This window comes from Schistocerca serialis, chromosome 2 (genome assembly GCF_023864345.2).
Source record: "Schistocerca serialis cubense isolate TAMUIC-IGC-003099 chromosome 2, iqSchSeri2.2, whole genome shotgun sequence".
In the NCBI taxonomy this organism is placed as follows: Eukaryota; Metazoa; Arthropoda; class Insecta; order Orthoptera; family Acrididae; genus Schistocerca; species Schistocerca serialis.
The window spans coordinates 680,421,600-680,445,084 of record NC_064639.1 but is presented as its reverse complement, the minus strand read 5'-3'; the positions used below and the strand labels follow the sequence as shown (position 1 = coordinate 680,445,084).

The window sequence follows — 23,485 nt, the reverse complement described above, 5'->3', positions numbered from 1 at the left end:
ATAGCGCGAGCTGGGTTTCACATGACCGTCTTTTTCGAACCCCATGCTGATTCCTACAGAGTAGATTTCTAGTCTCCAGAAAAGTCATTATACTCGAACACAATACGTGTTCCAAAATTCTACAACTGATCGACGTTAGAGATATAGGTCTATAGTTCTGCACATCTGCTTGACGTCCCTTCTTGAAAACGGGGATGACCTGTGCCCTTTTCCAATCCTTTGGAACGCTACGCTCTTCTAGAGACCTACGGTACACCGCTGCAAGAAGGGGGGCAAGTTCCTTCGCGTATTCTGTGTAAAATATAACTGGTATCCCATCAGGTCCAGAGGCCTTTCCTCTTTTGAGCGATTTTAATTGTTTCTCTATCCCTCTGTCGTCTATTTCGATATCTACCATTTTGTCATCTGTGCGACAATCTAGAAAGGAACTACAGTGCAATCTTCCCCTGTGAAACAACTTTGGAAAAAGACATTTAGTATTTCGGCCTTTAGTCTGTCATCCTCTGCTTCAGTACCATTTTGGTCACAGAGTGTCTGGACATTTTGTTTTGATCCACCTACCGCTTTGACATAAGACCAAAATTTCTTAGGATTTTCTGCCAAGTCAGTACATAGAACTTTACTTTCGAATTCATTGAATGCCTCTCGCATAGCCCTCCTCACACTACATTTCACTTCGCGTAAATTTTGTTTGTCTGCATTGGCTATGTTTATGTTTGCTGTGAAGTTCCCTTTGCTGTAACTAGGTTAGTTCGACCCATATTTAGCGTGTTTTGGCAATTGGCCTCTTGCAGCATTAGTTGGCACCGTCATTCACTTTGTGTTCCTCAAATGTTTTTAGTTTAAACACAACCCCCCTCCCCCCCCCCCCCCCCCTCTCCGTCTTCACTATTTCATCTTGCAGAGGTACTCAATGTCTTATAATGTGTTCCTTTCTCCTGTTTCGGACAGTGGAATGTTTGCTTTGAAATCCCCAACAACTTCTGATTGTTTCAATTTATCCAGGTCTCATCAGCTTATTAGCTTATCTCTCTATAATTGCATCATTTTTATTCTGCGGTTTATTACCAATAAATAACAGTCAGAATCCACATCTGCTACTGGAAATCTTTTGCAATTTAAAATTTGTTTTCAAAACCTATGTTTTACCATTATTTAGTCTAACCAAAACCTTATGGTGTTTCCATATCTCTTTCACATATAATTCTTTTCTCAGGGTTCTTACAGCAAATGTCAGAAACGATTAAATTGCGCTCCGTGCAAAATTGTACTAGGTGACTTCCTCATATACTCATCTTCCCCAGTCCATGTTCTCCTACTATTCTTCCTTTCCTTCTTTCACCTATTGAAGAATTCTACCGCAATTTAAGTTTCATTTCCTTGCCAAATCAAATGTGGTCTTTTGACTGAGCTTCTCAATCTTAATTATGTGCAGAGGTAGTAGGCAAATATACTTTTACTACTATGGTGTGTTTTGGCTTTGCTCCTCTTTCTACTATGATAATGAGTTCACAGGAATTTTGAAGAAATACTATGAACAACCCTATTTTTTATTTATTTTTATTTTTTTATTTATATGTTGAGGTCCGTAGGACCAAATTGAGGAGCTAATCTCAAAGGTCATGGAATGTGTCAGTACATGAAATTACAACATAAAAGTAATAACAGACAAAAATAAAATGTTCATGAACCTGAAAAAAAGTCAAGCCATACGTTTAAGTAAACTCAATCAACAATACAACAAGAATCAGCTTAATTTTTCAAGGAACTCCTCAACAGAATATGAGTGACCCATGAGGAAACTCTTCAGTTTCAATTTGAAAGCACGTGGATTACTGCTAAGACTTTTAATTTGAATGGTAGCTTATTGAAAATGGATGCAGCAGTATACTGCGCAACTTTCTGCACAAGAGTTAAGGAAGTCCAATCCAGATGCAGGATTGATTTCTGCCGAGTATTAACTGAGTGAAAGCTGCTTATTCTTGGGGATAAGCTAATGTTGTTAACAAGAAATGACAGTAAGGGATATGCATATTGAGAGACCAATGTCAAAATACCCAGACTCGTGAACAAGAGTCGACAAGAGGTTCATGAATTTACACCACTTATTGCCCAAACCGCCCATTTCTGAACCAAAAATATCCTTTTAGAATGGGAAGAGTTACTCCAAAATATAATACCATACGACATAAGCGAATGAAAATCAGTGAAGTACGAGGCGTGTTTTTTAAGTAAGTACCGTTTTGAAATTTAAAAAAAGACGTGCTAAGATATCTCAAAAATTTTATTGTTACATGAAAGCCTGTACCTTAATCTACTCACTGACGCCATTACAGTCTGATTCTTCCTTGTTTACGTTGTGTACTGAGTGTTTAAAATGCCTCCGATAATCATGAGTCCCGCCGTCTGTGAAGTACGGACTGTTATAAGATATCTTAGTGCTAAAGGCCTAAAAGCGATCAATATTCATCGTGAGATCTGTACGGTTTATGGAGAAAACATTAAGAATGATGGAATGGAAAGAAAGTGGGTGAGAGCATTTAAAGATGGCCGCACAAATGTGCGTGATGAACAACGGGGCGGGCGTCCTTCGGTCGTTAATGAAAGTTTGGTGCAGGAAGTGGACAATAAGGTGAGAGAAAACAAACGCTTTACGATTTCCTCCTTGCGGGATGACTTTCCTAATGTTTCTTGTAGTGTTTCGTATGCCATTGTGACCGAGCTTTTGAATTACCGAAAATTGTGTGCACACTGGGTACCGAAAATGTTGACGGATGTGTACAAAACCAAACGTTTAGACAGTGCATTGACTTTCCTTGAGCGATACCACGATGACGGTGATGATTTCTTAAGCCAAATTGTTATGGACGATGAAACATGGGTGGCCTATGTCACACCAGAATCAAAGCAACAGTCCATGGAAGTTGAGCAAGGGCATTGTTTTGCTGCAAGACGATGCCCGCCCACATGTGGCGAATCAGACCGAAAATCTCATCACATCTTTTCGATGGGAAACTCGAAATCATCCCCCAGTCACTACCATCTGTTCCTGCACTTGAAGAAACACCTGGGTAGTCAGCATGTTCAAGACTATGACGAAGTCAAAACAGTGGTGATGCAGTGGTTAACAAGTCAGGCGGCAGACTTCTATGAGGAGGGTATTCAAAAACTGGTACATCATGACAAGTGCCTCAATATTGACGGAAATTATGTAGAAAAGTAGATTAAGGTACAGGCTTTCATGTACAAATAACATTATTGAGATATCTTAGCATATCTTGTTTTAATTTCAAAACGGTACTTACTTAAAAAACATGCCTTGTAGACTAGTTTTCGTGTCGAACGATCACCCAATTCAGATACTGTTTGAATAGTAAAAATGGCAGCATTAAATCTTTGAACAAGATCCTGAATGCGCACTTTCCATGACAGTTTACTATCTATCTGAACACCTAGAAATTTGAACTGTTCAGTTTCATTAATCATATGCCCATCCTGTGAAATTAAAATGTCAGGTTTTGTTGAATTGTGTTAGAAACTGTAAAAACTGAGTCTTACTGTGATTTAGTGTTAGTTTATTTTCTACAAGCCATGAACTTAGGTCATGAACTGCACTATTTGAAACAGAGCCAATGTTGCACGCAACATCCTTTACTACCAAGCTAGTGTCATCAGCAAATAGAAATATTTTAGAGTTACTCGTAATACTAGAGGGCACATCATTTATATAATAAGGAACAGGAGTGGCCCCAACACTGATCCCTGGGGCACCCTCCACTTGACTGTACCCCACATCACAGTCACTCTCAACACTGTGAATAATGACCTTTTGCTGTCTGTTGCTAAAGTAAGAGGTGAACCAATCGTGAGCAACTCCCCATATTCCGTAATGGTCCAACTTCTGGAGCAATATTTTGTGATCAACACAATCAGATGCCTTAGTTAAATCAAAAATATGCCTAGTGCCAAAACCTTTTGTTTAACCCATCCAATACCTCACAGAGAAAGGAGAATACAGCCTTCTCAGTTGTTAAACGACTTCTACAGCTGAACTTCATTTGATAGCAAACTTTAATCGTTCAGGAAACTGACCATTCCTAAGGAAAAATTACAAATATGGCTAATTACAGGGCTAACATGTGCAGCACAGTACTCTAATATTCTTCATCCACTTTCTCCAATGTCACCCTTATTTGACTATGTCAGTAAACCTTTACACACCTGACTAGAAATTCTGTTCATCCTGTCACCGCACTTCACTAGTTCCCACTATAACTTCAATCTATCTGTATCTCTCTTCAAATTCTCTAGCCTACCTACCCAACTAAGAGATCTACCATTTCATGCTCAGACCAGTAGAGATATTTGTTGATGCTTATGACAACGTCCTCCTGAAAGCTGCAGCCTGAGGATCTGAATGGGGAATGTTCTCCCTCTAGAATATTTTACCCAGGAGAATTCCACCATCATTACACTGAAGCTGCAGCAGAGCTGCATTTTCTCTGGAAAATAAAGGCTGCACCTACTTTCAGCCATTCACAGTACCAGCATTGCAAAACCATGTTGCCTAATGTCGCAAGGTCAGAAGAGTCCATCGTCCAGACTGTTGCCCCTGCATTTACTTGAAAGGCTGCTGCCCCTCCCTCAGAATCATATATTAATGTGGTTCTCTCTGCCGATACCTTCCTGACGTGGTTGGACATATGGTGTTGACTACCTGTACTGTTGAGACACACAAATATAAGAAGGTGCCCGATTCATGGAGGGGCAAAAAATTACCACAGCAACAGCCCCATCTAAGAGCAATAAACATGAAAAAATAAAAGCAAACTAAGTTGTGCCTGCTGAATAATATTGTACAACAAATTAATCAGGCCAAGGTGGGGAGTATGGAAACAACATCAACCTACATTATTTAAAAGAGCAGAGACAGCATGCCACTTAACTAAGACAAGCATCATCATCAATTATTACTGCGATACACAAATTAGCATTGTGATTTCATAATGTTATCAACTTCGTGCAAAATCTTACGTGCATTCATCATGATGGGATACTGACTCAATTTTTCAGACATATAAACTGGTATATATATTCAGAGTCTAATGCTTAGTTTGCTTTATTAATAAGTACTGCCCAGAGATGATGAAATTGCTACAGGAGAGGAAACTCAAATGTTTATTATGACCACTGCAATATTAATGCAGTTGGGTCTTTCCACACCAAATCATCCAGAAATTTTGGGTAGTGGAAGTTTACCTAGATATATTCACATTTACAAAATGTAAATGTTGCATGTCAATTACTTTTTCACTTATGATAAAAAGAAGTTGTATAGCTTCAGGAATTCAAGCTCTCATAGACGAGCTCCTTTATAATTTATAAATGCAATATTAATTAAAGAGCAAAGTTTATATTTTTATAGTCGTGCTTCTTGTAGTGAATATCCATCATCTACATTGCAGAAAAAATTGTAAATAATTTCTTTTAAACAAAATCCATACATGGACATTATAATTTTTTAAAGGTATTGCCCCTCATAGATACCTTAGATATAATTACAATATTATTATAAATATTTCATTATGTTACACAAAAGTAATCAGTTTGTAGAAATAATAGGAAGTGTGAAAAAAACATTATTGTAGAAGAAATATTGAAGTTGCTAATTCATGGCTACCACGTCACCGCTAAATTGCTGAAGTTGGCTGTACTGGATTTCACCTAGGAACAAATCATATCTGAGAACACTGTTTTATTGCCATTACATGTATTGAATCATCCAGTTCCTTTGTTTCGAGTCGTGTGCACTGAGCATGCAGTTCTGAGTTGTACTGTCAATTATTGGTTAAAAATTCAACTGTCACGGTTTTTAACTATTCATTACAAAACAAAAGTAAGTCCCCTAATGTTACAATAATAATGTGAAATGCTTCTGTAATGAGACAATGGAATAGATTGATTTTTTATTATTTAATTACTTTTGAATTATTTACGACAAATATTGGTTTTATGACTGAAGCAGTATGCAAAGTACAAATAGGCAATGTGCAGTGTTTTCTTGGACAGTATGTGCAAGATATATGTGATAATGCCCCGACTTCTGTGAATGAACTGACCAGTGAAGAACAAGAACTTTTATTATGGCGAAGCAACAGTCATTCGTACCATGATTTACATGTTTCGTGTGTGTGTGTGTGTGTGTGTGTGTGTGTGTGTGTGTGTGTGTGTGTGTGTTAAACACAAATACAGGTACCTGCACAGATTCTCTCTACATAAGAAAATTTGCTGTGATCCCTTCAAGCGCCGTAAAGGATCTGTTTCATCTGGATTACGTGAAATTAGTTTAGAAAAGGCAAAAACCTTCAAAATGAGAGGCTTTAGTGTTATTCCTGGGGATAAAATGTGACCAACCTGTATCAAACTTATTAATGAAAAACAAGCAAGTGATGATCACCACCAGACTATATAAATGACAGTAACGTGAAGGTGCAGATTCCTGAAAAATCTGTGCTCAATACTAGTTTAACTACCTTAGGAGGATCTCCTGCAAAGCTACATTCAGTTTCTCAGCCTAGTCGGTATGCAGCAGCTGGGGCTCTGAAAACTAAGATTTCACATACATGTCAAGTTGAGCTGGCTGCTGATGCAAGCACTATCCCTGACAATGATTTAACAGAACTGGAAGAAAAGGCAAAACATAATGACCTCATGGACAAAATCAAACAGAAAATTAAATATGCAAATAATCATGAAAAAATTCTGTTACTTGCTCTTGTGCTGCTAACTTGGTCTCGACAGAAAGTCAGTTCCAATAATCAGGTTTCTGAATATTTGGTACGACAAGCAAGAGCTCTTTTAATGGAAAAGGGTGTTTTATTGATGGCTGAGCAGAAAAGAGGAAAGACATTGCCCCATGATACAGTGCAAAAAGTAAAGAGTTTTTATTTGGATGATGAAAACACAAGAATAATACCTGGGAAAGAAACAAAGTGAGCACCAGCAAAAATACCTATGAACGAAAGCATCTTCAGTAATTCAACCGAACTGTATTCTCTCTATAAAGAAAGTATCCTGAAGAGAAAGTAGGATTCTCAAAATTTGCTTCTCTTCGACCACGTGTGTGTGTGTGTGTGTGTAGATCTAATTAAAATAACAACATGTGATATAAATAACTGAGCCTGTATGCTTCATCTTTGTGAAAAATTCCCTACCAGTTCGTTGCTTCAAACCCACTTAGAAAATGAAATACAAGACTATGAACCTGATGAGATTGTTCAGTACAGCCAATGGGAATCAACTGATAGAACGACTTTAAGTGTTCAAATCACTTCTCTATTAGAATTCTGTGACACTTATTAAGAAAATTGAAAAACTCACTCCACACACTTTCTCAGTCACAATCTGCTTATCTGAAAATGAAGGAGGAAATGCTTGATGAAGGATCAGTTTTAATTTTAATGGATTTAAGCGAAAAATCTCAATTTTGTTGTTCAAGATGAAGTACAGGGGTACCATTGGAACAATGGCAGCTGCACTTTTCACACTGTCAATATATATTACAAAAAGCATAAACAGTGGCATGCAAAAATTATTTGTATTGTTTGTGATGATGTAGAACATAAGGTTGCCTTGGTGTACCAGGCTCGGAAGACTGTACTGAATTTTTTAAAGTGTGAATTTCCAGACATTCATCTTGCGTATGTTGAATATTTCACTGATAGTTGTGCTGCACAATATAAAACTTTTAAGAATTTCAGAAATATCTGCTACAATGAACATTACTTCAACAAAGTGCAGCTGGTCCTTTTTTGCTACCAGCCGTGGCAAATCTCCCTGTGATGGTACTGGTGGCACTGTTAAGACTTGTCACAAAAACAAGTTTACGAAGAGTTTATAGAGATCAAATACTTACAGCTTCACAGGTATTTGAATTTTGTCGTGAGAACCTGCAAGGCATTTCAGTTCTCTTTCTTTCAAAAGATGAAATGGTACAAGTCAGACATTATCTTTCTCAACACTTCACAAGTGCAAAAACAATTCCTGGAACATGATCTATGCATCACATTGTACAAATATCACCAACCATGATTGAAGCAAAAAGGCTGAGCTGTGACACGGATTTTAGTATCGTACAGGATTTCTCAGATGCACTTCCACCACTAATGCCAGAACATAATGTGCAGCCCAGCTGCTATTTTGCATGTGCATATGACTGTTCTTGGTATTTGAGAATTGTTGAGAAGGTGAATTAAGAAGGAGATGTTACAGTAAGGTTCATGCATTCTCAAGGACTATCCCCATTCTATTGGCCTAATAATCATGTTTGTGATGTTTCTTTCTCTCATATCCTGTGTGAAGTTCATATCTCGTCACGTGTCATTCCGAATCAACTTTAATGCAGATTGTGGCACCAGCATTTTCTGCAGTGTTGACAATATTAGGTTTTAACAAAATGCTATGTGAAACTTCCTGGCAGATTAAAACTGTGGGTACCGGGCGTGAGTCGTGCTTCGGTAGCTCAGTTGGTAGAGCACTTGCCCGCAAAAGGCAAAGGTCCCGAGTTCGAGTCTCGGTCGGGCACACAGTTTTAATCTGCCAGGAAGTTTCATATCAGCGCACACTCCGCTGCAGAGTGAAAATCTCATTCTGGAAACATCCCCCAGGCTGTGGCTAAGCCATGTCTCCGCTATATCCTTTCTTTCAGGAGTGCTAGTTCTGCAAGGTTCGCAGGAGAGCTTCTGTAAAGTTTGGAAGGTAGGAGACGAGGTACTGGCAGAAGTAAAGCTGTGGGTACCGGGCGTGAGTCGTGCTTCGGTAGCTCAGTTGGTAGAGCACTTGCCCGCGAAAGGCAAAGGTCCCGAGTTCGAGTCTCGGTCGGGCACACAGGTTTAATCTGCCAGGAAGTTTCATATCAGCGCACACCCCGCTGCAGAGTGAAAATCTCATTCTGGAAAATGCTATGTATTTTTACATTGAGTTAATTTGGTTATGGCAGAGGTAAGAAAGTGTTCATATCTCATGTAATGTACAAGTTGCCCTCTAGTGCCATTCGTTTCTCAAAACAGCTTTTGTGTGTGATGAAACCTGATTATTTGTAGATCACTTTCTAACTTTTTCAGTGTTTTCCAGGGGAGGGGAGGGGGGGGGCAATTGTCCAAAATATTTTTTCTAATTTAACAATAAAATTAGAAAACATTAATTTACAAAAATTTAATTGGACAATTATAACGTTTTCAGAAATGACATGCCTGGAAGGATATTCAGGGAAAAAACTGTCAGCATACAATTTTTTGTTTAAAAGCTGCAGTCAATTTTCAAATTCTTAGTTTGCTTTGAAGTAGCACATTGCATCACACTTCCAGCAATTGCTACCAACAGAATGTAAATAAATCAATAAAAATTGCCAAAAGTTCATGATAGATAAAAAAAAAGCAGCACACAAAATCTCAGTTCACAACTATATAATGAGTGTCATGGCCTAGGTGACTTGACATGGAATGACCCAGTTAGAACACTTCTTGGAAACCTGATGACAAGTAGTCATTAATCTAAACCAGTCATGCCAATAATGCACTGAAATAAAGCAGGTGAAAACACACACAAGATCTGGAAATGCATTATCTTTTGGAGCCAGTGGCTCATCCTCCTGGCACGAGGGTTAAGGAAAGGAAAGAGGAAAGAAAAAGGCCTGGCGAGTTTTAGGAAATGGAAGAATCATGGAAAAGATGCTCAGAATGGCTGACTAGCAGCAGATACTACAGTTCTGTAAGAAAATTTACATAACTACGAATTATATTTACCACACTGTGTACTGTAAAAGAAACGAAATCTTTGCCTTTCCCTCATTTTGTGTGTTGCTCCATCCACGAATTTCCATTATTGTTAAACATGTGTTACCAGAAGATGATGTCACACCAACCAATTTGAATTTCTACATATGTTGGATTCAATCCCGCTTTAGCCTCAATTGTTTAATGTAACTACAAAAAAATCCATATCAAATTCAAAATATAACAGCATGGAGAAGTTAACATTGCAGACCTTCTCAAGATGCATGGCAGCAATGGAATGTACTGGCATTACTGTGCAATTAGGAGCTAGTCATATATTCCATCCACAGATATGTAAAGTTGAACATGTGATTAGAAATGTTTGCCGATAACACAAGCTGCCTTACTACCTGGACTGTGCATGCCATCCACAAAGTTTCCCGCACTAGGTTAAGCATTTATGCTGTGTGCCAATGTATAGTTTGTATTGTCAAGTTTTATGCGTGAATTAAATTTTGGTAATACAGGCTGCTACCGTACAAGTATACAAATACAGAATTGTTCCACATACTTTAAGATATTATGTACTGTTTCTTGCATTCTGTTTTAAAAACATCTCTACATCTTGTACATTCTGGATCATATAACACAATCTAGAACTAGTATGTTGCTTTATGAGTATTTGTATTAGGCTGCCCAGTAACCTTTTCATAAATAATAGTACTGAGAATGCAACATGCATATAGCGTGTGTTTGGCAAATTTCTTCTCTTCCTGCTTCATATAGTATAGTAGCTCTTACTGTGAAAACTAAGTTCATGCAGTGCAGAAGCATAAAGTAGCAGGAGGAAGTATTTACCCGCAGTAGATACATAGGATAACCCCACAGAAGAACAGATCCCATGAAAAGTAGCAAAGGGCCTTTAGAATTCCCTGCTCCTCCAAAAAGAAGAGCCCTGCAATAAATGGGAACAAACGTGACTTCCAAATACTAGGAGGATATGTATTAGTAAATTTTAGATCATGCACCATATTGATACAAGATAAAGCCAGTCTGTTTATACCCTATCCACTGCAGAGCTCCTGTGCAAATAAATGCTGTTTTATATACCTGCTTACAACTGCATCTTTTCAATTTCATGATATTTTATAAGTTGATTCAAAGTCTACTTTACAAATTACATCCAAAAACAGTTTTCTCCATGTTACTTGTAATACATAACACAATTTAACAGATTTTGAAAGAATGTTTGAATTTTTCAACAGGGAATTTTACTTGTATGACAAAAATTGTCCAGTCTAGAAAGTGCACCCCCTTTATGTTAGAGAAAGGCATGAAAATCATATTCATCAAACTTTACACCAAATTTTGTGAAGCACACCCTGCTATATAATCGACTTTACCCTTATTCCCACTTCATCGTCATGTGGATGAATTTGGATTCTTCCTCCGAACAAGACTACCTTAATAATTCAGTGTTACAGTGATCCTTAGTTCTCATCAGCCATGGGGTGTCCTGCTCAGGTCCCTGACCTGGCAGGAGTAGGTCGTCGTGGTGGTGGTGGCGGTGGTTTGGAGGATTTTTTCTGTGATTAGGCTGCAAGGTTTCTTCTGTAATAGCATGAAGGTTTTGGCAAAGACATGTGAGTAATGTAATGAATCATGCTGGTAATATGACCCACCCATTCCTAGGGGCTTTCTTCATATTTCAATACAGTCATCAGACTTTATGATGTCCACTTCTCCTCGCTGGACACCTATACGGAGCGTTTCCTTTGAGGAACTGTTCTGCCTCACTTTAAAGTTCAGAAGATACTGATGTATTGATAGTATCATGTCTCAATTCAAACCCTCAGTCATCTAGTACTGACATCCACATTCTTTACAATGATACCTATGTTAGTGAGAAATGGTTGGAAAAAGTGTGTGACAAGGTATGAGAACTTTACTTTTAGAGCTGTATGTGGTTTCAGGTAATGGAAACACACCATTACTCAATATTACTTTAATAAATACAGTACCCAGCCACTTAATTTATTTTGATATAGGTCAATACACATGTCGTGCTTTTGCCTGTCGTCACCTGGAGTAATACATATTTAATCTCCAGTTGGTACTTTAAAAAACATCGACTGCAATTTGAATTCTGATGCTGGCCTTCTCCTATTCCACTTGTTGCTCCAATTTTTCACACATATAATCCTGACGGGAGAATGTTTCATACTACATGCAAAGAAAAAGTGTTTGTGGCCGTAATATAAATGTGAAATCTTGAGCGACAACAAGCAGAATAGAAAGTCAGCTGCTGCATCCAAACTGCAGTCAATGTTTTTAACAATGTACTAACTGGAGATTAAACATCTATAACGCCAATTAAAGATCGGTGAAAGCTCAAAACACTTACTACCATCAATAAAAATATATAAAAAAGTGGATGGATGACATATTCCTAAATGATATAATCCATACCCATGGAGCTCAACAATGAATGAAATCGATAAATTAGTATTACCCCATAAATGCACTGTATCAGCAACTTTATTTTATTTGTGTAGTTTGACTAGAAATGTCTAATACTGTTATGGATAATAAAGATACCAACACTGTTGTCTGCTCTCTTCCCACTGAGGCTTGCTTTCCTATACACTGAGGTGACAAAACTTGTGGGATAGCTCCTGAAATTGTGTTGGGCCTCCTTTTGTCAGATGAAATGCAGCAACTCGATGTGGCATGGACTCAACAACTCATTGGAAGCCCCCTGCTGAAATGTTGACCTTTGCTGCATCTATAGCCATCCACAATTGCGAAAGTGTTACCAATACAGGATTTTGTATGTGAACTGATCTCTTGATTATGTCCCATAAATTTTCGACAGATTCATGCTGCGCGATCTGGGTGGCCTAATCATTCATCTGAATTGTCCAGAATGTTCTTCAAATCAATCCTGAACCAGTGTGATTTGGTGACATTATGCATTGTCATCCATAAAAATTCTATCCATGAATGGCTGCAAATGACCTCCAGATTGCCAAATGTAACCATTTCCAATCAACTACCAGTTCAGTTGGATCAAAGGATCCATCCCGCACCATGATGGAGCCACCACCAGCGTGCACAGTAACTTGTTGACACAACCTGGGTCCATGCCTTCATGGGGTCAGCGTCACACTCAAACCCTACCATTAGCTCTTACTCGCTGAAATCTGGAATCATCAGATAAGGCCATGGCTTTCCAGTCATCTAGGACCATTATGGTCGTGAGCCAAGGAGAGGCACTGTAGGCAATGTCATGCTGTTATAGCAAAGGCACTCATGTTGGTTGTCTGCTGCCACAAACCATTAACACCAAATTCGCCACACTGCCCTAATGAATACATTCGTCTTAAGTCACACATTGATTTCTGCAGCTATTTCATGCAGTGTTGCACATCTGTTGGCACTGACAACTCTACACAAATGCCGCTTCTCTCGGTCGTTAAGTGAAGGGTGTCTGCAACTGAATTATCTGTGGTGAGAAGTAATGTCATATCATCAGCACACTTTTGACACTGGGGATCTTGGAATATTGAATTCCCTAATGATTTCTGAAATGGAATGTCCCATGCGTATACCTCCAACTACCATTCTGCTTCAAAGTCTGTTAACTCCTGCCATGCAGCCATAATCGCATCAGAAACCTTTAAACATGAATCTGTACATGGTGGCAGCCACTCAAGGAATATTTTAGGGAATTGGTTTAAAAAATTTTATTTCAAAGGCCCCAGTCGGAGCTCTACAAACTTTCTCCCAGAGCAACTTCAGCTGTGCCTATGTGACACAAGGCAGTTCTGTCCAGTTAAAGTAAAGCTGCTGACAAGATATGACTTAAGCCCTCTGCTGAAACTGCTAACAAATTCACACCATGGATTTTAGCCAATAGCGTGTGTTTGATACAGGTCACTCTTCAGTGCAGAACACAGTTTCTTCTCTCTCTTGTGATCCAGAAGTCGAGCAAAACAAACGTCTTTCGTGGGAGGCAGAGCCTCCAGCTCCACATTGCATGATTGGCCACCAACAGCAATTAACATGAACTGCCTCCCTTCTGTTGCCCTATCACAACTAGTTGTGGGTGTGGGATACAGGCCATTCTTCAGTGCAGAGCACAGTTGCTTCTCTCTCTTATAATCCAGAAGTCGAGCAGACCAAACGTATTTCGTGGGAGGCAAAGCCTCCGGCTATGCATTGCATGATTGGCCAGCAACATCAATTAATATGAACCACCCTCCCTTCTGTTGCCCTATTTCAGTTACTTGTTGGACCTCCTAGACTGGCCTAAACCTGGTAACTTGAGACCCTAGGTGCACCCCTTGTATACCGTACACTGAAATATATTCTCTGATATCAATATAATAGAAGGAAACATTCCACGTGGGAAAAATTATATATAAAAACAAAGATGAGGTGACTTACCGAACAAAAGCGCTGGCAGGTCGATAGACACACAAACAAACACAAACATACACACAAAATTCAAGCTTTCGCAACAAACTGTTGCCTCATCAGGAAAGAGGGAAGGAGAGGGGAAGACGAAAGGAAGTGGGTTTTAAGGGAGAGGGTAAGGAGTCATTCCAATCCCGGGAGTGGAAAGACTTACCTTAGGGGGAAAAAAGGACAGGTATACACTCGCACACACGCACATATCCATCCACACATACAGACTCAAGTCTGCTTGTGTCTGTATGTGTGGATGGATATGTGCGTGTGTGCGAGTGTATACCTGTCCTTTTTTCCCCCCTAAGGTAAGTCTTTCCGCTTCCGGGATTGGAATGACTCCTTACCCTCTCCCTTAAAACCCACTTCCTTTCGTCTTCCCCTCTCCTTCCCTCTTTCCTGATGAGGCAACAGTTTGTTGCGAAAGCTTGAATTTTGTGTGTATGTTTGTTTGTGTTTGTTTGTGTGTCTATCGACCTGCCAGCGCTTTTGTTCGGTAAGTCACCTCATCTTTGTTTTTATAGATGAAATATATTCTCTTTATTTTACCTGATTTTCTGTTGTCTCATTTAACAGGGCCATGGATGCCCACTTCTAAGTCCTGACCGCTCGACTTCCTGTACACTGTTGTCATAAGCCATATGTAACAACCTTTCCTCCTTCCCTGCCCATGTACATTGGTGTCAGAAGTGGGATTTGTTTCTACCGTTTGGTCCATCAGCTGACCCTTTAGTTTCATTTCATGTTCAGTGTTGTGTGGTTGGTCAGAACTTGCTGCTGTTATTTCACTATGAGCTGAGCCTGGGTGTTGCCAGAATGTCAGCTACTATGCTGCGCCAGACGCCACGTCCGCACATAACAGCGCTCAGGGCAAAGTCTACTGCCTGCCTGTCGCAGCGCACCACACCAACATGTGCATGCTGAGTACAGTGAGCCATGCCTCACAGCGCATGTGCTTACTTGCATGCACTCCAGTCCCATATAACGGTCGCATCTAGCCCAGCTTTTTGGTCGCTGCCCACTACCTCTAAGTTGGGTGCCGAGGCATGTAAGGAACATGCGTGATACGTCTGTGCCGCTGCCGTGGCTCACCGAGCACACAGGCAAGCTATTTGCGGTCGGAGTGGCTTCCCTGCCACTGCTGCCGCCCAGTTGCCTCAGCCGCCGCCCTACCGTCAGCACCACATTCTGCAGGTTGCGACACGGAGGTCAGTAAATTATAGTCCACAGTTAAATTTTGCACCTTATGCAGTTACTGCCTGTTTTTTTGGAGGTGTCTGTACCTAGGACGATTTGAACTTTAAATTTTTTTAAGTTGAATTACTATGACGTATGTTAAATGTGTATTTGTTGCTAGATAAGCACTTCACATGTTTGTTGGTTGGATAGTTAAGGTTCTTTAACGTATATTTTTGACAGTTTTCGATTAATCTCCAGTGATGTGCAGTGTGAAGCATCATTTCTGCACCCTATGAAGAAAGTAGGTTCCTACTCCTTGCTTCGCAGACTTGAGTGCTTTAAGAGCTCTGTAGTTTAAGAGCTCTGTAGTCCCCTGTCTCTCCATACCGTGTCTGCAAGGTTTCTAAAATTGTTGGTGCACTAAATCTTTTAGCTTGAACTTGATGAAAGTTTTTTTTTATTTTTTTATTGCAAAACCTGGCAGAGACGTGAAGTCAGCATCTAGATCTTGTAATAAAAGCAACAAGTGATGCATGCTGACGATCCTGGTATTGTCCATGGTTTAATATTGGTAACAGGTGACTTGAAGCCTCAAGTGCATACACAGTTGTAATTACATGATTAGCACTTGTGTTGCTGAAACTGATAGTACGCTGTTTGACAAGTCTGATTACAGAACGAAAGAAATGAACTTTTTCTGCCTTCTTGTTTTCTTCTTACTCATTTCTCTACCTTCTCTTTCCCAACCTTTTATTCTTTTTCTGTCCATGCTTTCTGTTTTTTGTGGGAGTTGCTTAACTGGTTAACTGAATGCAAGGATCTATGATGTATTAAGTGATATATCGTAATAAGTTGTAATGATGAAAGAGTATTAATCTGTTGTACCCTGTAAGTTGTTAAGTGAGGATATGATGACTTTTGGCTGTTATCCCCCAGAGGGCAGCAAAGTTATGTTGATATCAAGATAGGTTGATTTATTGAGGTTGTTCGCGTAATTGAAGATAATTTTGTTCAGGAAACAGTTCTTGTGTCAGTTGTTTTAAATGATATTATTTCTGCTGTACAGATAATGTTTTGTTGTGGAAGCTGAAGAGGATACAATGAATGCTAATTATGTTGCTAAATGTATGAGAGAAGATGATTCAGTGGTGGCGAATGGTCTTTTTTATGGTGTCACCCCAAGGTCAGAGCAAAACCCTTAACTGTGATTCGTTTTACCAGGTAGTGAGTTCCCAGTTGAGACAATGTTTTTGTAATCATTTAAATTGCAGGCTATGCTAGCTGTGAATGCTTACCGTAAGCAGAGACCGCATGGTGCAAACACGTGGACTGGCACAGCTGTCGCCTTGCGATAAGCCCGTTAGCCCTCTTCTTCTTCCTGTCTGCCATAATTAAGCCTAACTTTCATTCGATTTTTAAGTCATTTATTGCATAGGTTTTGTGTGACAGTTTACTGAAAGTATTATAGAGAGTATAAATATTAAGTGGCTGTAAGTAAAGTTAATATTTTGTGTGAGAAGGATGACCCAGGTGCATGCCTATTGGTATTATGTGGAAAGTTTAGATATTTAATATTCTGCTGTGTCATTTAATGGCAGCCCTAGATGCTCACTTACAAATCCTGACCGCTTGACCTGTACACTGTCGTCATAAGCCATATGCAACAACCTCCTTCCCCCTTCCGTACCCATGTACAAATCACCTGAGTACAAATGAGAGCTCCGCCAATGCACAACCCTTTTATATCTTGTGTACACAGTACTACCACCATCTGTACATGTGTATATCACTATCCCATTACTTTTGTCCCTTCTGTGTAAAGGCTACAATTGACTATAACTAGGACATCACGAGAATCAAATGTGCGTGATTATGATAGAAACAAGCGTTTTCCTTGAGTTAAGTCAGTTCCTCAGCATGCATCTAAATTCGGTTATTTCCCAGCAACTGTCAGTGATATCTCACGAAAATAATTATACCCTTCTTTTCCCTTGCTTTTCTACCAAGGTGATAAGTATGTCAATCCAAGAATTAACCAAAGGGCTGTTCTCCTTTGATAGCCTATACAGTCTCACAGTGGAAGCCAATCATATGTGACTCTCCAACACTGTCAAAACTTCACAGAGTGAAAATAAAAGGGACACTTATTTTGGCTTAGGTGCCAATCAGATTTCAAGAAAATGACTGTCAAAGTTTCGATGTCACTTCAGTCCATTTGTGCGTTGTAAGACCGAGTGAGACAGTAGCACAATATCTAAGAGCACAGCGTCCAGTTATGTGATTAAAATGCATGCCTTGAGCCACTTGCATTAAAATACATTTCTTGATCCAATTTCAGGCTCCAGCTTTTGAGAAAATGCTTCGATATGTGAGGTTTTCTGTGAAATTGCCAGATCAAGAGGGATTCAGCAACATTAATGATGTTGCTTTTCTTTATGATATTCGCACTAAAAACTCTGATTGTGGCATATATGCCTTGCATTTTGCTCATGGTCAACAGTTATGCTTTGAACATTTTACGACAAGATATCACCCTGTGGAATGCACTGGTTCTCTGGAAGTATAAAAGTAAAACTCACTGAAAAGTTCAAATACTGGAATTGATATGTCTTATTTCCCATTACTGTTAATACATAAGGTTAAGTAAAATTTGTAAGGATAAAATAATCCATAAGATTTGAAATGCTTATTTATTTTGTCACTAATTCTATTACATATCTGTCTCAAAAAAATATTGAGGTCACATACATCCGTGACAACAAAAGAAAAAAAAAAAAAAAGACGCAAGATTGTATTTGAAAAGGGGGGGAAAATTCAAAACTGTGCTCTTAGCCACTGTCCTACTGACTTGCCCGGTTTGACCGCAGTATGATGAAGTGGCATTGAAACTTTGACCATTTTCTTCGAAACTACTGTCAACTCCTATGCCAGAATAGGTGCCTACCGTATTTACTCGAATCTAAGCCGCACTTTTTTTCCAGTTTTTGTAATCCAAAAAACCGCCTGCGGCTTAGAATCGAGTGTAAAGCAAGCGGAAGTTCTGAAAAATGTTGGTAGGTGCCGCCACAACTAACTATATGTAGCGCTACACAGGCATGCTTTGTAGGCACAAAGACAAATACTGGCGCCAAAACCTCTGCGTCAGTAAATAAATTTTTAGAAAAGGTGGAAGACGAGCTTTTTTTTCTCCGCCCCGAGTTTCGACCACTGCATTTTCATACATTATCTAAAAAAGTAAATACAAATTCCGTATTGTTCATCTTCGAATGTAGCAGAATTTCAATGTGCTACGAAAATCCGACTGGCAAGACTGTTTGGGATGTTTGTCAATATGGCCAACTCTATGTTCTGAATTTTTTCCTACCTGTGAGAAGAGATGGTTGCTAATAGTAACCTGATGAAATGTGAATCACATGCAGTATTCTCTTCACCATAAGAATAATACGAATATAAACATTTTGCCATATATTCTTTCGTGTTTGCTGCTATCTCATTTAAATCCTGTCTGCCTAATAAACTACGAAACTAGAGTGGGACAACAGCAAAAGCGGAAGAATATACGTATCGTGTCATGTTTATATTCGTATTATTCTTATGCCTAATAGTGATACAGTCAGAAATGAAGCACGGCAACTGACTAGATTTTTAAATCTAAGATGACTAATTTCTGTGCAGAATTTGATGTACTAAAGAAGCGGCCGCAAAGATTTCCAAACGGAGAAAAATTTTCGCCTAACTTTCGTTCAGAACATGTTCTATCAAATGCAGTCTATTATTTGGTTCTTGTTGATCATTATCAAAGAAAGCAGCAGTGTAAGTAACAACAAATAGCAGTCTCTTGCCATTTTTTCGCTAATGAGACAAATCCTCTCTTTTTTTTAAATTGTAAGCGGCGGTAGCGCGTACAAAAGCAAGCCATGCCGCGAGCGGCGACAGGCCGTAAACATGCATTATCAGAATGCGAGAAACAATGCATGACACGGTACTACAGTAATGCATTTTCAGCTTAGAGTGACGTAAACACCTATAACAAAGAAAACGGCACTTATCAGATCAAAGCAAAATAAGCAATCGATTCAAACCAGACGAAGCACGTGAAAAATGAAGGGTACCCGTATAAATATGGGCGGAGCGTCTGATACATAGCAGTGGCTACCTAGTAAAGCTTAACTGCTAAGCTTACGACTCGAACCAAACTACTGTAGCCGTATCGTCATTCATTCGACCTAAATTGTGTTTCATATTACAATGGACCAACTTTGTTTCGATTTGGAGGTTCGGCCCAAAACTTTTCTCTCCCCTTGAATTTCGAGTCTCAAATTTCAGGTGCGGCTTCGATTCGCGAATTTTTTTTTTTCCTTTATTTCGAGTCTCATTTTTCAGGTGCGGCTTAGATTCGAGTAAATACGGTATATTTTAACAATCCTGTGAAGTTTCAACTGTGAAGGAAAGCAACCTAAGGAGGGTTCCCCTTGTCAGTACGGTGGTCTTCATCTGACAAGTCAGGAAGTATTTCTATTCAGATGAAAACAACATTGAAACTTAATCATGATACACACCGGTTTACCTTTTATTTGCCTGCCTGCTGGGAATGTGTACTCATCTCAATAAGCCCATAGTAATGGCCCGTAAATTTATATTTACTCAGTAGTACTGTTTTGCAGTTGGAGGTACAACTAATGGTTTTTTGCAATCATTTCTTATCTTCAAAATAGGCTGCCACATCTCTGAGGTGAATGTAAGAGTATATTGTGAGTTGTTACCTTCAGTCCTAAACTACACTCCTGGAAATGGAAAAAAGAACACATTGACACCGGTGTGTCAGACCCACCATACTTGCTCCGGACACTGCGAGAGGGCTGTACAAGCAATGATCACACGCACAGCACAGCGGACACACCAGGAACCGCGGTGTTGGCCGTCGAATGGCGCTAGCTGCGCAGCATTTGTGCACCGCCGCCGTCAGTGTCAGCCAGTTTGCCGTGGCATACGGAGCTCCATCGCAGTCTTTAACACTGGTAGCATGCCGCGACAGCGTGGACGTGAACCGTATGTGCAGTTGACGGACTTTGAGCGAGGGCGTATAGTGGGTATGCGGGAGGCCGGGTGGACGTACCGCCGAATTGCTCAACACGTGGGGCGTGAGGTCTCCACAGTACATCGATGTTGTCGCCAGTGGTCGGCGGAAGGTGCACGTGCCCGTCGACCTGGGACCGGACCACAGCGACGCACGGATGCACGCCAAGACCGTAGGATCCTACGCAGTGCCGTAGGGGACCGCACCGCCACTTCCCAGCAAATTAGGGACACTGTTGCTCCTGGGGTATCGGCGAGGACCATTCGCGACCGTCTCCATGAAGCTGGGCTACGGTCCCACACACCGTTAGGCCGTTTTCCGCTCACGCCCGAACATCATGCAGCCTGCCTCCAGTGGTGTCGCGACAGGCATGAATGGAGGGACGAATGGAGACGTGTCGTCTTCAGCGATGAGAGTCGCTTCTGCCTTGGTGCCAATGATGGTCGTATGCGTGTTTGGCGCCGTGCAGGTGAGCGCCACAATCAGGACTGCATACGACCGAGGCACACAGGGCCAACACCCGGCATCATGGTGTGGGGAGCGATCTCTTACACTGGCTGTACACCACTGGTGATCGTTGAGGGGACACTGAATAGTGCACGGTACATCCAAACCGTTATCGAACCCATCGTTCTACCATTCGTAGACCGGCAAGGGAACTTGCTGTTCCAACAGGACAATGCACGTCCGCATGTATCCCGTGCCACCCAACGTGCTCTAGAAGGTGTAAGTCAACTACCCTGGCCAGCAAGATCTCCGGATCTGTCCCCCATTGAGCATGTTTGGGACTGGATGAAGCGTCGTCTCACGCGGTCTGCACGTCCAGCACGAACGCTGGTCCAACTGAGGCGCCAGGTGGAAATGGCATGGCAAGCCGTTCCACAGGACTACATCTAGCATCTCTATGATCGTCTCCATGGGAGAATAGCAGCCTGCATTGCTGCAAAAGGTGGATATACACTGTACTAGTGCCGACATTGTGCATGCTCTGTTGCCTGTGTCTATGTGCCTGTGGTTCTGTCAGTGTGATCATGTGATGTATCTGACCCCAGGAATGTGTCAATAAAGTTTCTCCTTCCTGGGACAATGAATTCACGGTGTTCTTATTTCAATTTCCAGGAGTGTATTTACAACAAAAAAGCATGGAAGCCTTATTAAAGACAATCAATTGAAAAATTATGTAACTACTGGTGCAGGTAACGTAGACAGACATACATTAGAAGCAAGATAGAGGACACCCACCTGGAGATACGGTCTGTGAATGGCAAACGGGTAGCTGGCAGTCACAAGCACACTAAAGTCAGAATGAGACAGGTGTGAAATAGCAGGAAAAAGTAGTTTTCACTTTGAAAAGGCTTTCTCTCACAATCAGTTTTACACTGTGAATGTTTTTGATTTAAGAGTTACCATCAATAAGAACACCAATTGTTCCCATTGCGAGCACCTCTCTTAGCCTCTCCAGTTGAGTTACTGCATAATGGATTCAAGAGTGTATAGTTTTGTATAGATGTTTGATTTAACAATAAAAGTAATAATTTTTGATAATATCATGTAATTGGATAAACAAAAAAATCTACTCACCAAGTGACAGCATGAGAACACACATAAAGAAAACATTTTATTTATGCAAGCTTTCGGAGCCAGTGGCTCTTTCTTCTAGCAGAAGGGTTGAAGGGGAAGGAAGAGGGGTGAAGGAAAAAATGGACAAGTTTAGGAAAAGGGGTGGTGTTTGTAAAAGTCGCCAAGAAACCCAGGTCAGGGGATACTTACCGGACATGAGGAGAAGGAAACACTCATCCCCTCCAATAAGTCTCACCTGACCTGGGTGACTTTTCCGAACTCTACCCCTTTTTTAACCTCTCCGATTCCTTTCCCTTCAAGCCCTCTTCCTTCCCTTTCAACCCTTCTGCTGGATGAAGGAGCCACTGGCTCCAAAGGCTTGCATTAGTAAAACCATTTTTTATGGTGTCTCTCCTCCTGCTGCCACTTGGCTATTGTTTATATAGTCTTTTCTCAAAGTATTCATATGCAGTGTAGGCATGTATGGTTGTGAAACATGGAAGATAAATAGTTTAGACAAGAAGAGAATAGAAGCTTTCAAAATGTGGTGCTACAGAAGAGTTGAAAATTAGATGGGTATATCATGTAACTAATGAGGAGGTACTGAATAGAATTGAGGAGAAGAGGAGTTTGTGGCACAACTTGTCTAGATGAAGGGGACATGTTCTGAGACATAAAGGAATCACCAATTTAGTACTGGAGGCCAAAAATCGTAGAGGGAGATCAAGAGTTTAATACACTAAGCAGATTCAGAAGGATGTAGGGTGTAGTAGTTACCTGGAAATGAAGAAGCTTGCACAGGATAGAGTAGCATGGACAGTTGCATCAAACCAGTTACTGGATTGAAAATAACAACAACAACAACAACAACAACAACATAAATGGACAGATAAAAAAATATACTCACTCAATGAATAATTGATTGTTTTTAGATGATATTGTTTGTTTGATTTGTTATTTAGTTTCCTAGTATTTTACTTTTGCCCCTTTTCTTTTTGAAACCAGTGATGACTGACTTGGGCAATTTGTCTAGTCTTTGTAACATTCTCCGCTTTCTGATCAAACCACACATAAATGAAGATGAACACATGAGTATTTGATTCATGTACATCTCCCTCAGATACCTTTAAACAAAAGTGCAGTAAGAGTGAGAGTTAACCAAATCACACTTAATTAGCCTTTATCCCATCAGTACAAACACTTCTTACATCTGCAGCGGTGTTGATGTATGTGCCTGTTACTAAATAGGCCAGTGCAGTACCTCATAGCTGCAACAATTTAAGTATCTTGCAGCTATCACCTATCAATCACCAATTATTTAAATAATTAGTAGGCATCTGGTTAATTAGCTTTACTGGAACAGAACTTTGTATTTGTTGGCATACATAAAGTGTAAAGTGACCTCACTAGACCATCTCCATAGGAG

General features: G+C 40.2%; 1 protein-coding gene and 1 non-coding gene across 2 annotated transcripts in view; one reads left to right on the top strand and one right to left on the bottom strand.

Moving 5' to 3' along the window:
- The window catches only part of LOC126457792 (uncharacterized), a 73,492-nt gene that overhangs the window by 29,588 nt on the left and 20,419 nt on the right, over positions 1 to 23,485 (bottom strand). The window contains exon 6 of the mRNA XM_050094379.1: positions 10,632 to 10,728. Within this exon, the coding sequence (XP_049950336.1) occupies positions 10,632 to 10,728 (97 nt within the window). The remainder of the gene's footprint in view (positions 1 to 10,631; positions 10,729 to 23,485) is intronic.
- Trnal-caa (transfer RNA leucine (anticodon CAA)) lies at positions 8,510 to 8,584 on the top strand. The gene has a single exon. It is a non-coding gene; the product is annotated as a tRNA-Leu (tRNA).